The sequence below is a fragment of the Notechis scutatus genome, chromosome 8 (assembly GCF_049901735.1).
Source record: "Notechis scutatus isolate UNSWTSFEM ecotype Mainland chromosome 8, rNotScu1.2, whole genome shotgun sequence".
In the NCBI taxonomy this organism is placed as follows: Eukaryota; Metazoa; Chordata; class Lepidosauria; order Squamata; family Elapidae; genus Notechis; species Notechis scutatus.
In genome coordinates, this window is record NC_142016.1 from 7658937 (window position 1) to 7674980 (window position 16044).

The following is a 16044-nucleotide window of genomic DNA, read 5'->3' on the forward strand; positions in this document are numbered from 1 at the left end:
TTTTCCATAGTTATGGTGTCTACATAGGTATTGAATTTGAACAGGTCGATGGGTTTGCTCCAGACTCTGCCATTTTCATTTTTTAAATAAACACCAAATTTCAACCTTTGCTTTCCCCCCCTTAAAAAGAAATCAGGCAAGTCTTTAAAACCACTCTTAAAATAACATTTCTTCCCACCCCCACCCACCCCATTTTTTTCTGGACTACTGTTTTGAACTAATGTTTGAATAAAATTCTGGATAAAGTTTAAATATTAGAATTGCAAGATGGATTTTTCAATCGAGCCAGCTGTCCTGAGAGGGCAAAATGGTTTTGCCAATAAGCCAGTTGATGGCTATCTCAGCTCTTTAACCAAGACTTCCTCTCCAGATATCTCCAACTGGGTTAGGAGGTACTAGGAGTAGAGGAAGTAGGGTATTTTGCTGTTGAAATAAACCTCACTGATTCACCTTTTCCATGGTTTCCACATAGAGCTGCCCAGTGGGATGTGTCCAAATCTTCTCACCCTCAAGGTCAAACGTATCCTACTATGGAGAGACTTTAGCACAACCTCACATCTTAGCAACTTGTTAAAAACTAGGTACATCTCAGGAACTTTTCCCAGGAAGCAGATCCACTCGATTTGAGATCTGCCAGCAGCTAAAGGCACAAAGGGATCTTGGCCCATTCTATTTCCTCTGCTCTGATGGCCAGAGACCAAGACCTGGTCACCTCTTGTGCTAGGTCTCAGTCCAAGAAGAAGGCCTTCCACTTATAAGGCAAATAAACTACTGTACAGTAATTGTGCCATGTGGTTCCATTTTTATTGTAATGACTTTAGCTGTAATAATAATAATAATGATAATAATTCCAATAATGAACATAATTAAAAAAAGATATACACTTTGAATATTACTGACCCAGAGCATTGCTTGGAAGAGCTTGGTCAAGTCTGAAGTTTTGCTTCTGTTTTTTTTTTAAACGTGTTCCTCACTGTGGGGATTGGCTATTGGTTTGGCAAAGGCACCACCGAAAGCTATTTTGATGGTCCAGGCAGGCATGTAAGCTGTGCTCCTTTCAAGATTAAGAGCTCCTAAGGCAGGGATGAGGGCAAATGTTCTCCGTGGATTTGCATTCCCCTATCTGCTGGAACTTAACGTTAAACATTCCTACAGCCAACAGTCCACAGTTACAAACCAAGATTTAGTTTAATGAGTGAAATGTTGCCTTTCTACCTCACCACAGCTCCTTGAGTTATGATTGCAATTGGGGCCAGAATTCCCATTGCTCAGCGAAGTGGTTGTTAAGTGAGTTGAGCCCAATGTTGCAACCTTTTTTTTATTAAGCAAATCACTGGAGTTGCTAACCAAATCACGCGGCTGTTTATTTATAAAAAATGTATTTATTTATAAAGCTTATCGGGCGCCCATCTTATCTCAGGATAACTTACTAAGTGAGTGTCTATGGCGCTTCTCCATCATCCAGGTCATGGTTGTCCCAAAAGGTGTGTTTTTTTTTTCCAAGAGGCAACTGGATTTTCTGGTTTTTCTTTGAAGACGTTTTGCTTCTCATCCAAGAAGCTTCTTCAGTTCTGAAGAAGCAAAATGTCTTCAAAGAAAAATCAGAAAGTCCAGTTGTCTCTTGAAAAAGCACCTTTGGGTCATTATGTGAGTCCAGCTTTCCCAGTTGACTCTGCTTAACGGAAACTGGCTGGGAAGGTTATAAATGAGGATCACGTGACCCCAGGACGTTGCAACCATTGTAAACAGGTGCTGATTGCCAAGTACCAGCATTTTGATGATATGATTGTGGGGATGCTGCAATGGCTGTAAGTGCGAGGACCGGTTACTAAACAAATGGGTGAAAGTTGTAGACTACCCGTAGATGCTTTTTGTCACATTTCCTCCACAATATTTTGGTGAGCTAGTTCGAATCTGAACTTCTCACAAAGCTCCAGATGCATAGAACCTTTGCTTTGCTTAAGAATGCACATCCTCCAAACATGGGGAATCTAACCTACTTCAGCATTTCTTCTGACAATCTCCTCTCTTCTCTGCACATAACTGAGGCGTGAAATACTGTCATACAGACAAAACCGTCACCGACAGAACTCTCAATCCAAGAACTTGCTCTCAACTCGAAACCAAAGTCACTGATTACTTCATATAAACCTTCACTTCTCTCTCTCTTTTTAACATTTCCTTATCGGTATTCAGACTGAGCTTTTGCCCTTTTGATGATGATATTGACTACTGGCATCTCAGATGGGCTTTGTTCTGTTTGTAACTATTTAGACAAAGCTAGCCGGATGTTGTTTGATAGCCTCAAACCTTGGACCAAGAACTGGAAACATGGATTTAAAGAGACAAAACCAGATCATACTGCCTCCTGGTGCTCAAGGTAATTGAAAAACCCCATAGAATATACATTGTGCGAAAATAGAACAGTTCCCAATTCCAAGCTGGGGGGGCAGATGTTGTGCAGTTTTCTACATGGGGGCACAACATAGTACAACATCCAAGAATCTTGCTCTCTAACAGCTTAAGGGATGGACTGTAAATACCACCTGCTTAGATTCTAAAGGAGAACAAAACACCTTTTCAATAATTTCCATTCTACAACAAAGAAGCTGGCTGATCAGCTGCAGAGCTTACAAAATGCTGCTAGTGATCTACTTCCTGTCCATTCCTGTTCTATTTGTAAGGGGTGGAGAATTGATTTATTTATTTATAGCCACCCATCTTAGCAAAGACCGTGGGTGGCTCATAATTTAAGAGAAAAAAAAAATATTTTACCTTCCATTGTTCGTTCAAATGGAATGCAATCGTAACCAACTGAGCTGTGTGCCTAAGAAAATAATTCTTGCTCTTCACTGCAGATCTATTTGGGGTGAGCACAGTGGCTCAGCAGTTAAGATGGAAGGCTGGCAGCCCAGGTTCGAGACTGGAGCGCCATGTGATGGGGTGAGCTCCTGTCCTCACCTCAGCTCGTGTCAACCTAGCAGTTCGAAAGCCTGCAAATGCAAGTAGATAAATAGGTACCACTTCGGTGGGAAGGTAACAGTGTTCCTTGACATCATGCTGGCCACATGACCAAAGAAATGGACAGGGCTGGCTCAATGGCCTTGAAACCGAGATGAGCACGTCCCCTTATGGCCTGCAACAATTAGCAGAATAAAATACACAGGGGCCCCTTTGCCTTTTTCACTGCAGATCCATACATTCAACTTACAGATAATCTTCTTTCTTAACCTGTTCTCTGCACTGACAACACTTCCCATCAATATCCAGAGATATTTCTTATCCTAAATGTGTAACTTTTTCAGCTCTTAAATGCTTCATCCAAATGATATATGTCTTCAGGGTTTGCATCCACAAGATTCACAAGTCCCTGGGCTCTGCTTTTTATTATCTTTCTGGAATGTCTCTTCATTTGAACCAGAGAATGAGAATGACCTGAAAGCCACTTTGGTCTAATGGTTAATTGAAGGGGAGACACTGAGTACTAATCTTGTCTTAGGCTCAGAAGGCAGATGGATGACTTTGGGCTGGTCACTCTTCAGCTATAGGAAGAAGTTACTGGCAAGCTGGTCCCCAAAAGGCCCCAAGAAAACTTGGTGCATTAAAGTAGAAGCCTGTCAAGAGATCTTTCTGTTGGTTGGCACCTGCCAATTAAAAGCCCTGAGTCCAGAAGGTGCAAAATAAACCTCGAGGTAATTTCATCCAATTGGAAGGATGTGGCCTTCTCCCAATTATAAAGAGGTTAAGGAAGAAGACCTGAGGTTGGGTGGAACTCAGTTTTCTGACGGTGTTGGCAGAGGTGGAGGCAGAGAAGAAGAGACGGGACAGCAGCTGGAGGTCTTCCGCACCATTGTCCATAAATCAGTCCTGAAGCGCTTGATGGAGAAGCAGTAGATCAGCGGGTCAATGCAACTGTTCAAGCTAAGGAGAGCCACGCTCAACATGTGAAGGTTATCCAAGAACGATGGAGGACGACAGGCCAAACCCGACATTTGGTCAGTGACCCAAGGAACCAAGGAGAGGTGATAAGGTGCCACACAGACCACAAACACTAAGAGCATGCCCAGCACCATTGCACGTGCTCTGCGCCGGTGGCCACCTTGACATGTGCCAGCTGCAGTGGACAGTGTCCTCATAATAGACAAGTAGGTGCCCAGCACAACCAAGAAGGACAGGGTGAAGATGATCACCATAGCATAGGCATAGGTCCTCTGTCCTGAGTGCTGTTCAAAGCATTTCAAGCTGGTGGACTCTCCCTGGTGGGTTTGCTGCTTAATCAGGGAAGGAATGGCACAAAGTAGGCACAAAATCCAGGCCATCACACAGCTGATCAGTGCCCCCTGGGGCCGGTTGAGAACCAGTTCTACCTTTGCCACCGTACAGTATCGGTTTAGGCTGATCAAGGTCATGAAGGCCATAGCACTGTAGGTGGACAGATAGTAGATGGCTCCAGCCAAGCGGCAGAAGACCTCTGGCAGACTCCAGTGTCCTTTAGCTAGGTAGTAAGTGATCCAGAATGGCAAGGTGAGGTTGAAGAAGATATCGGCCAAGGTGAGGTTGAGGAGGTAGATGCGGATGGCTTTTCTGACCCGTCCACTCTGAAGGAAAACGAGCAAGGCTGCCACATTGCCAGGCAATCCCACACATAACACCAGGCAATACGTAGCTGGCACTATGACAAACTGCAGAGGATCATTGAGCTGACACTGGACATCCGCCAGCCCCACAGCAGTGGAGTTGTTCATCCCAACACCTCTAGAAGACAGGAAGGGAAAGAAGATCAGCCCACAATAAAACAACTTAGAGAGAAGACAGAGAAGGTGGAAAAGATGGAGTTCCTCATCTCCTCAAGATGGAGGTTCTTAGAAGTGGGTCGGTAGAGTAGATTTGCTTGTTAAAATCCAAGTTATTGGGGGCACTTCAAAACCTGGATGGTTTGTAAAACTTTCAGAAGCTCATAAATTGTCCCCAGTTAACTTAACTGAACCCCAAAATATTTTTTGTTCTGAGCTCACCTGTTTTTATCTTCTGTTCTCTTACACTGGGGGAGGGCAGATGCAGTACATCAAGTCCAGACAGGCTTGTCAGCCTAGAAAAGACACAAACACATAACAGAGAGAGAGAGAGAGAGGGAGAGGAGAAGGAGAGGGAGAGAGAGAGAGAGAGAGAGAGAGAGAGGAGAGGGAGAGGGGAGGAGAGAGAGAGAGAGAGAGAGAGAGAGAGAGAGAGAGAGAGAGAGAGAGAGAGAGTCAGTCAAGTGGATTAGGCACTTGGAGGGAGAACAGGTTTGGAGGTGGGCAAGCAGATGAGTGGAGGGTTGGGTGACAACTATTTCTAGCTGAATTGAGGAAAAGGATGGACGTCCCAGGATACGGCTGATCAAATCAAGCTACTGATACAAAGTGGGATGTTTTGAGCGGTTGGACCAGCAGAAAATCAAGAGAGTAGAATTAATGCAGCAGGGGCCTGCAGGGGACGGACCATCTGCGCCCACACCACTCCCCCATTCATTTCCGGCTGACAGCAAGAAGATGACATGTCACAACGAAAGGAAAGCCCCACTCACAATCCAAGGAAGCTTTATCCAGCTCCCTTCCCTTCCGCCTTGAACCCGGTTTTGCTGCATGGGCATTTCTGATGGAGAAGTGGGGAACACAGCTGCAAGGAGGGGGATGCTTTAGGTAGTAGACACCCCCATTGACTGTCTTGGAGATGTGGCTCGTGGCTCCAGTCAGCAGCTGCTGGGGCTTAGCGTTGTGAAGGGGGAAAGTCGAGGGCTGTGGACAGAATGGCTCCCCAGCGCTGAGACACAGTTCAGCTGTTCAGCTCCCCCCCTTACTGCCAAGGGAGACCACAGCTGAGCCTGAGTGGGAGAGGGGCGGGAGTGGCTGTTGCTCCCCCCTTCCCTTCCTCATCAGCCCTGGAGGCCTTGGCAGAGCAGCAGAAACGCCCTGGGAGGAAACATATGCATTCTCCATCATTACCACCACAACACACACAAACGCACCCCTGTTTACAATATACATTTGTTGTTGTTAGTCGCGAAGTCGTGTCCGACCCATCATGACCCCATGGACAACGTTCCTCCAGGCCTTCCTGTCCACTACCATCCTCCGGAGTCCATTTAAGCTCATGCCTACTGATTCAGTGACTCCATCCAGCCACCTCATTCTCTGCCGTCCCCTTGATGATACAGTGACAGATAGATGATAGACAGACAGACAGACAGACAGATGAGTGATAGAGTTTTAACTGCCTTGTTTCTAGCTTAACAGCTCATGTATTATCAACCACAGGCAGCCTCAACCAATCCTAAAACTGAAATTGTCCTAGAAAAGTATCTCTCTTAATGCACCCACAGCAAACAGCATTACAGGAACTATTATTTCTTTGCTTGTTTGTTTGCTTTTTAAAAAAAAAAAACCCAGATTGCTTTATTTTACAATGCCTTTCCTACTAATTCCCAGCTTTCTAATCTTGCCCGGCACCTGTGCATTCTGAAAAGTTCAATACTGAGTAAGATACACTGCAGAGGGGTCTCCAACCTTGACCACTAGAAGATTTGTGGACTTCAACTCCCACAATTCCCAGGCATGATATTCCCCACCGAAAAAATCGGGCCAGCCAAAAGAGACCCCCACCGCGCGCCAAGAAATTGCTGCCCAGCTCTTTTCCTGCAGCTCAGCGGCCTCCGCCGCACCGCCCGTCCGCCCTCCGCTCACACCGCCCGCCCGCCCGGGCTCCGCCGCACCACCCGCCCTGGCTCCGCTCGCTCCGCTCAGGTATCCAGCTGGGCTGTCAGGAGTTGTTCACGGGTGCGGCTGCCAAGACGGCTCCAGTCCTCTGCGTTGCCTCGGGAAAGGAAAGGCAAACCAGGAGCCGCTGCTGCCGTTGCAAAGCGCCACCGCGGCTCTTCCTTTTGCCTTTCCTTCCTGAGGCAACGCGGGACTGGAGCCACGCAGAGCCGCGCCAGCGGTAACAACTCCTGACTCGGGCCTCCGAGGGAAGGGAAGGAGGAGAAGAAGGGGGAAGGGGGCGATTCCCAAAAATCGGAATTCGATTTTAATCGGAAGAATATCATGTCTGAATTCCTCAGCCAGAAAAGCAAAGCTGGCTGAGGAATTCTGGGAGTTGAAGTCCACAAGTCTTCAAGTGGCCAAGGCTGGAGAGCCCTGAAATACAGCATATCCCCAACACTCTTTTTTTCTTCTTCCGAGCAACTTCCTGCAAACACAGGGACAGCTTTACTTTTTTCAGATCAACCCCAATACTCAAATGCTTTTGGACAAAAAGGTATATGTGCCGAATTCAGCTGCATTCAAACAAACATGCTAAGACTGAATTAATAATGTCATAGCTAAGAGTTCTGCTGCTTAGGCCTTTGATAATCTCAAAGGATTTGGTTAGTTGGTAGTAAAGTACAGGCAGTTTTCCACTTACAGCCACAACTGAGCCCAAAATTTTATTTGCTAAGCAAGACAGTTGTTAAGTGAGATTTGCCCCATTTTATGACCATTCCTACTGCAGCTGTTAAGTGAATCACTGCAGTTATTGTTAGTAACATGGTTGTTTAGGTAAATCTGGCTTCCCCCATTGACTTTGCTTGTCAAAAGGTCACAAAAGGTGACCACATGTTCCCGAGACCTGCGACCGTCATAAATATGAGCCAGTTGCCAAGTGTCTGAAGTTTGATCATGTGACCATGGTAATGGTCATAAGTGTGAAAAATGGTCATAGGTCACTTTTTTTTTCAGTGCCGTAACTTCTAATGGTCACTAAATGAATGGTTGTAAGTCAAGGACGACCTATATACTGAGACACATTCAGTTACCAGGTTGCCTATTGTTTAAACCCAGACAACAAGTCTCATACATAGGCACATTTTCTGATTTATTTTCTTTTTATATCCACGGAATAGAGGAGGGGTGTCAAACTTGATTTCATTGAGGGCCACATCAGGGTTTGTCAGGCTCCAAATGCAGTCGCCTGTCAGCAGTTGAGCTCTAAACTCGGATCCCTCCAACATGCAACGTCGACAGAGGTGGGATTCAATTTTTTTAACAACTGGTTCTGTGGGCGTGGCTTAGTTAGTGGGTATGGCTTGCTGGTCACATGACTGGGTGGGTGTGGCCAACTCGACGTCACTCACATCAAGGGGCGCTGTCAGCTGGTGCTCCGTTCAAAATCCAAGAAAGAAATACTTAGACTCTTGTAATTAGAGAAAAGGTATCTTTTACTGAAAGTCAAGTGGTAGCAACAAAAGAATTCTGAATCTGGGGAAATAGGCACGTACATCACATATATCAAGGGAGTGAAATGTTCCCACCCCCAATAGTTCAAACGGTTCTTCCAATTAAAAGTTGTGAACCTCATCATGTGGACATCTCCAGGTGGTGATGATTAGTTGACCTTGGCTTACTCAGATAAAGGCTTGCAATTGCGCAAAGAAGAGAAAGCTAAGCAGGAATGAGAAACCCTCCCCAGTTTATACAACATTAGTTAGTAACACCTCCAGCTCACTTCCCATACTTTTCCCCCTTCCACCCCCCGTTACTCATGACAGCCAGAAAGAAGCAAAGCAAAGGAAGAAGATCTTGAAGGCTGACAGGCGCTTCTCCTCGCCTGGCCTCTACTGACAGTGGGGATGCTGCAACGGTCGTAAGTGTGAAAAATGGTCATAAGTCACTTCTTTCAGTGCCATTGTAACTTTCAATGGTCACCAGTTTTAGATCAAAACTCAAAAAGGGTATGTAAACTCACGTTCGAATGTCAGTCTTTCTAGCTAGCCAAGAAGCCTTGCTGAATGTCACTCGTCTTGGTTCCTTGTCATTAAAAGCTTCTTTCTGGCAGCTCTACTTCGTTATTCAATTATTTTTTCAAAGTGCTAACTCCAACAGGAGAATATTTCCTCCCAACAGCAGTGTAAAAAGCTTAAAACAACCCTTCCCCTTTAAGAAAGTACCAGCAAAGAAAAAAAAAACCTCCTTTGGGGACAGTAAGTCTGGGCATACTGCCAAGAATGCAAGAAGGGTGGAAAAAAAACAAAAGGAGATTTCTTCCAACAACCGGTTCTCCGAACTGCTTAGAAAGTTAACAAGCGGTCCTAGCGAATAGGTGAGAACCTGTAGAATCCCACCCCTGAACGTCGAACCCGATCAGTGGGAATTAATGGCTGAATGGAGGCTCCCAAACGCTGCCTCACATTTGATACCTGGGAATTGGAGGTTGCACAAGGGATTCCCCAAGGACGTTGCTGGATGCTTTGTGGAAGGTGAGGGGATAGATGTGATTAGGAGGGTGGGGTAATGCTATAATTGCACCTAACCTAGTTTGGATTTCAAACCGTTATCGCCGGACGGATGTGAGTTACATGCACAAATAAGCGACTCCCTACATCTCTGTATGTTGGTTGGTGGATTTGTATCTCGGGTCTACTAACGTCCAGAAGACCAGCTAACAGTTGTGTTTGCCCTCAAAGGGCTGGGGGTGGTGATGGACGTGACCAGGGAGGACGTGGTCATGGTGGGTGTGGCCAGGGTGGGCGTGGTCATGGTGGGCGTGGTCATAGTAGACGTGACATTGGGCTGCACCTCCGCACACATGGTTTTATTATAGACTTATAAAAATAGAGAGGCGCACATTTCTGTAATTTCGTTGTTTTAATACATACTTGATCTACCTGATCACCCTATGAGAGAGAGAGACCAGATCAAGAAACTGACTCCATAGGGAGACTAGAACTATAAATTATTGACAATAGGCTATAATAGCAGAATCCTGCAAGCCTGAGAGGTAAAATATATGACCTTTCCTCCCCTTTATAACCTTCTGAATCAAGGATGGCCTCCTGCAGCACTCTGGCAGCCAAAACCGGGCGCAGGGGTGGGGGCACATGTCCAAGGCCAAACCAAGGCACCGGTAGCAGAGGCACCACAGGCCAGTCCTTTGCTATTTCCAGGCCAGCCCTGTGGGCCAGATCTAAGCATCCCGCAGGCCAGATCTGGCCTGCAGGCCTTGAGTTTGACACCCCTAGAATAGAGAGTAAAATACTATACAGGTAGTTCTCTCCAATTACAATCAGAAGCATTTACTTCCAGTTTTCAGCAAGAACGCCCACAGCAAAAAATGTGTGTGCTTAACAACCGCCACCACCCAAATATATATATATATATATATATATATATATATATATATATATATATATATTTCATATATCATGAAATCAAGTTGGTCAAGTGATGTCTTGCTTTATGACCATCGCAATTTATTACCATAATGGGCAAGCTCCGTTACAGTCATAAGTCGAGAACTACCTGTATTTTAAAATTGTTTGAAAACCCTTCATACTTGATCGGAATTGGGAGGGAGGGTGGCCCTTATGTCCATAATATACTTGCACTATCCCTCTTTGAAACAACTGAATACAGGTAGTCCTCGACTTACAAACCCCAATTGAGTCCACAATTTCTGTTGCTGAGTGAGACATTTGTTAAGCTAGTTTGCCCCATTTTGTGACCTTTCCTGCCACAGTTGTTAAGTGAATCACCGCAGTTGTTATGTTAGTTAACACGCCTGTTAAGTGAATCTGATTCCTCCATTGAGGAATGTAAAAGTGATCCTGGGACACTGCAACGCTCATAAACATGGGTCAATAGACAAGTGTCCAAATTTTGATCATGTGACCCTGGGAATGCTGGAATGGTCCCAGGGGTGAAAAATGGTCACAAGTTACTTTTTTCAGTGCTGTAACTTTGAATGGTCACTAAATGAACTGTTGTAGCTCGAGGATTACCTGCATTTTATCCCCCAAAAAATCCTTACATACTAACTTTTTTATCCACCTTCTTCAACCTTAGATGGTCTATCTTTTTTGGGGGGGACAATATAATTATCCTTTAATTATCTTTAAATGCAAAGGAAAGTATGTTACATTAGCTGATACCAAGCTAACATCCTCTTCCAAGGTTGCCAACTTTTAAACCTGCTTGTGCTTTTACTGCATTAAGCTTCAGCCCAGCCTATCAAAAAAATAAAGTGGAAATATCTTGATAGATGCAATCCAGCCTTAACTTGTGCTGCCATTGGTAAGGAAAACAGCTGGCAGTGCTGATGGATTTGCTGCATGAAAACAAGTATCAATGCAAAAACATTTTTAGGACAGAATTCATTCATTTTTTTTAATTCTTACCTAGCAAAAACAGTCCATTTTTGCTCGGGTCTGCCTGTTTTCAGAAAGTGCTTCTCCCAGTAACTATGTGAGACATCACACAACCCCCTCAAAATGTAGTCCTCTCTGCTGCGGCAGTTATGAATGTCTGTGGTTCTTTGTCATGACTTGAGTCATTTTTTTTGCACCAGCTGGGGGATATTCTACAGGAATAAAGCAGGCAGGTGGGGAACAGTTGTTATCTTATTCATAAAGTAAACTAAAATCCAGCCTTAGCCACCAGAGAAACGGCACCCAAAGTCAACAGTTCTCTTGGCCGGTAACATTTTATGAAAATCTTACTTATGGAAAGGCAATGTGCATGAGTCATGCAGAAGATGGAAAGAAAAAAAAAGCACCATTCACGATGGAGGAATGGTTGATGAAGATGATTGGATCTACATTTATGGTTGACTTGAAACCATATAATCTTTTTGCATGAAAAAAAAATAGAAGCTATGATTTATCAGAATAACAAGATTTGGAAGAGACTGGAGGTCTTCAAGTCCAACCCCGTTTAGACCATTTCAGACAAGTGGCTGTCCAGTCTCTTCTTAAAAGCCCCCAGTAATGGAGCACTCACAACAAACCATTCCAAAGGTTGATTGTCCCCCGTGTTAAGAAGTTTCTTCTTAATTCCAGACTGCTTCTCTCCTTGATTAGTTTCCATCATTTTTTGTCTTGCCTTCTGGTTCTTTGGAAAATAGGTTGACGTCTTTTTTGGGCAGCTCCTCAAATATTGGAACACTGCTATCATGTCATCTCAATTCCTTCTTTTAGACTAGACATACCTGCAACTTGTTCTTCATATGTTTTAGTCTCCAGGTTGCACTCTTCTTTTATTTTAAATTTTTCTTTATACATTTTTTTAACAAATTTAAAGTATTGAATAAACAGTGTATAGTCTGGGTCATTTTACATATACATAATAATAGTAGTAATAGTATTCTTTACTTGTATATAATAGTATTCTTCCAACTTCTAATTTCTACATTTATTATCTAACAATTGATAAAACAAATCCCAAATTAGAAAATATTCTGTGTCTTTTTTGTCCTTTTAATTTTTATGTTTTATGTTTTAGTCTCCAGATTGTACTCTTTTCAAAGAGTGGAAATTAAATTATGGTTTTGATGATCTGACAGAATAGATTACAAAAAGTAGAGTTATGTTGTAACCCTCGGAAACTATGTCACACGTGCCAGAGGTGGTACACAGAGCCCTCTCTGTGGCCTGCGTGCCATTGCTAGCTGCTCTTCCGGTTTCTGGCACTGGCCAGCTAGCCTTCATGCGCATCGGAGCACCGGAAACCCAAAGACCAGTTGGCCAGTGCACACGCATGCGCCGGAAACCTGAAGACCAGCTGCCTGGCGCACGCATACGCACAGGCCAGCTGGTCTTTGGATTTCCAATGCTCCAGTGCACGCACACGTTCCGGTTTCGGCACTCAGTGCCGAAAAGGTTCGCCATCACTGCCCTAGAACATAATGCACGTGAAAGTAGTGCCCCCAAAGACCTGGCACCCACAAGTATTCCTCGACATACGACCATAATGGAGCCTGCTCGCCACAGTTTTATGTCTTAATGGTTGTAATGTGGATTGGTGACCAAGCCAATTTTATGAACATTTTTGCAGCAATTGTTAAGCTAATCTGGGGTCGTTAAGCAAATAGTGCAGACGTTAAGTGAACCAATGGTTCGCTATTGGTGTGATTTTGCCCCAAACTGGAAATACAATTAGTTCCAGTTTCCTGCAAAACTGTAGTAAAACATATCACGTGACTCCAGGAGGCTGCAAATGGTTGTGAACGCTGAAAGTTCAGTCACTTTACCACAAAGGGGATCTGAATTCCACAGTTACGACTGACCTGAAAAAGGGGACTTACAATTCAGGTTGGTCATCCTGCAACCAGTCATTTGAGGACTACCTAGACCATGAAAGATGTGAATGAGACACTTGCAAGGATTAAAATAGCATTCATTGAACAGACTGGTCAGTTTGCCTATAGTACAACAGTGCTGGTTATAGAGGAACTGTGTGCTGAAATTAGAAACCCAGAAGCAAAATCATACTCAATCCCAGAGTGCAAGATCAGACTGGAGGCCAAGATAAAGAAATTAAGATCAGATGCAAGTAATTTAAAGAACATGAAAGGGCAAACACGGAAGAATGCAAAGATCAAGACAAGCTAATAAAATAATATTGGCTTAGCACTAGAAAAATTGAAAAGGGTTTGGAAATCCTAAAGCAATGAATAACAGCACTAGCAGTGAAAAATTGAATGCTACGAGGCATGAATCATCCAATTTAAGCAAAATCAGCTATTGCAATCAGATCAGAGGCCATTTCTATCAGAGCATAAATGGCAATAGAAATGCTAAAGATGGAAAATATGGCCAATGGCAAAAGAGGCTGGATATTGTAGACCAGGAACATCTGGAAATGGAAAAAGCACATCTGCAGGAGGTGTCAAAAAAAGAGGAAAGACTGCTATATGTAAAAAAGGGGGGGAGTGAGAGGGCAGTGGCATGGTAGTAGTCACCATGCTGTTCCTCCTGCAGATGTCTCCATTTAGCAGCACACCTGGACCACTGAGAGAATAACATGTGGGGAACATTCCCCAAATGGCTGGTATAGAATACTCCCACCCACCCAGAAGGCCACTGAGCTCTGCTCCCAAAATAGAGTCTACAATCCCATCAAGGTGCTTTTTTAAAAGGCAACTGGACTATGCTTTTTCCTTGAGAAAGAAGACATTTTGCTTCTCATCCAAGAAGCTTCATCAGTTCTGAGGGAATGGTGGTGGCAGGGGTGGGATTCTACCTGGTCGGATCAGTTCTATAGAACCGGTTGTTACAATTCTGTGCAGTTTGGAGAACCGGCAAATCACCCCGCCCACTCACTCCTTACCTGGCATGTGCACCATCAAACTTGCCTGCATTTGGTAAGTTGCTATTTTTCCTTTTTTTTTTTTCCCTGACCATCAGCTGTTCTGCTATGCTGAGAGATTTAGATTAGCTAGAAAGCAGGAGATCATTGGATTTCTTGCTTTCTAGTTAATCTAAAAGCAGAGCTGAACCTTCCTTAGGACTGAAGCTTGTTTTTCAGTGGACTCAGGCAGCAGATTGCAGAATGGTAGATTTCTGAGTGAATCTGTGATTCTCGGAGCAAGTGAATCTGCCTGCCTGCTTTGCCTGCTTTTGGGTAAAAGTTGTTCTTTTTTTATATAAAAATTCAATATTTACATAAATATTTATAATATTTACATACAAGCCATGCCTAGCCAGTCACATGACCACCAAGCTACACCCAGTCACATGACCACCAAGGCACACCCACAAATTAGGAAAACGGGATGGGGAATTTTCCTGCAGCCTTTTTGGGGGATTTTCCCAGGGTCTCTGGTCCGCGGGATTAAAAATTATGAGTTTGGTGGTCCCTGAGGTCCAAAAGGTTGGCGACCCCTGGACCCCTTTCCAACACTGTTATTCTATGTTCTTTTCTCAAGATGTCTGGTTTACTTCCAGTACTGCAGTTTCATCTTTATTTCAGATGATTGAGATGGTTATAGGAAGAATTTCTTTTTAGAAAGTCAGGTGAGATAGCCTGGCAGATTGATGCTCAAGTCTTTGCATGCAGAAACACCACACTGTCTACCACTGATGTAGTTGTTGTATTACAAATGACAGTTTGCCAGGCAGGGGAAATAAAATCTTGATATTAAGGATGCAGGGATGGCATTTTCAACAGCATCCATCATCAATGCTTTGAACGCTTGAAAGAATTTTGTTTAAGTGGGAATATTTCTGACAGGCAAAACCTCAAAAAACCTGAAACATTTCTCTCTACAAGTCTCCCCTTGTTGAAATCTAAGATGATTCTTCTAGGAATGTCACTAACAGCTTTCTCCCTCATTATCCAAATACGTTTTGCTTCCTTCTACCTTAGAAGACCTGATAGGAAAGCCTTCACTCAGAACCGAGTGTGAAAAAGTAGGGCAAGGCAGTGACTCAGAACTGGAAATCGGAAAAGCACTTAAAAAAGCATTCTGGACTCACACCTAGGGTAGTTTGCAAAGTTTAATGGGCCCCAAAAGGTGAATAATCAGCATTGGATCTCCAGAGAAAGTATTTCCTAAATGTAGTTATTTCTGGAGAAAGAGTTTAGTTCTGCTTGGCTAGCTTATATTATTGAGCTGATTTTTTCCCAGGCTCAATATCTAAGCAGGGTTGGATCTGGTTAGAAATTGGATGGGAGACCAGCAAAAAAAAAAAAAAAACCAGGGCTTTCCCAGCAAGGAAAAAAGCTCAGAAACACCCACACACACACACACACATGGTTGTATTCCTACAACATACGTAACTAGATCAACTATGTTCCTAATAGTTATATTAATCCAGCATGCAAAGATTGGGTAACCTATTCTCAATTTGCATGCATTGTGTGAATCTGACATCGGGAGACTTTGGTACAAATCCAGTAACTAGTTCAGTAACCAGGTTAAGCATCTGGAACGAATACAGGAAAATATGAAGCATGCAGGGAAAACAAGGGAAAGCAACATGCAGTACGTTGAAAATTTCAGCAAAGTGTATTGTATTCCAGTCTTTCTCTGATGATGTGGCATGTTAGCATATGCACTCTATGTAGTTGTATTCTGTTCTGTTCTGAAATATACACATATACATACATATACCCCGTGGCATGGTGGCCCGGGGTGAGGATGTTCGCTTCCCACTTCAATCCTAGGTATGGCAGATATTTCTCTCTCCTATGGCACATGGGTGAGTGGGTGGATGGATGGATGGATGGATGGATAGGCAGGCAAGGATAGAAT

At 43.9% G+C, this 16044-nt stretch overlaps 1 protein-coding gene across 1 annotated transcript; it reads right to left on the bottom strand.

The window, feature by feature from the left end:
* Window positions 1–786: 786 nt before the first annotated feature.
* On the bottom strand, window positions 787–5129 carry LOC113420664 (platelet-activating factor receptor-like). The gene is made up of 2 exons (XM_087970533.1): window positions 5016–5129; window positions 787–4755 (listed from the first exon to the last, which is right to left on the bottom strand). Exon 2 carries the CDS (start codon window positions 4743–4745, stop codon window positions 3774–3776), a length of 972 nt encoding a protein of 323 aa, XP_087826659.1. The 5' UTR covers window positions 4746–4755; window positions 5016–5129; the 3' UTR covers window positions 787–3773.
* Window positions 5130–16044: the final 10915 nt, after the last annotated feature.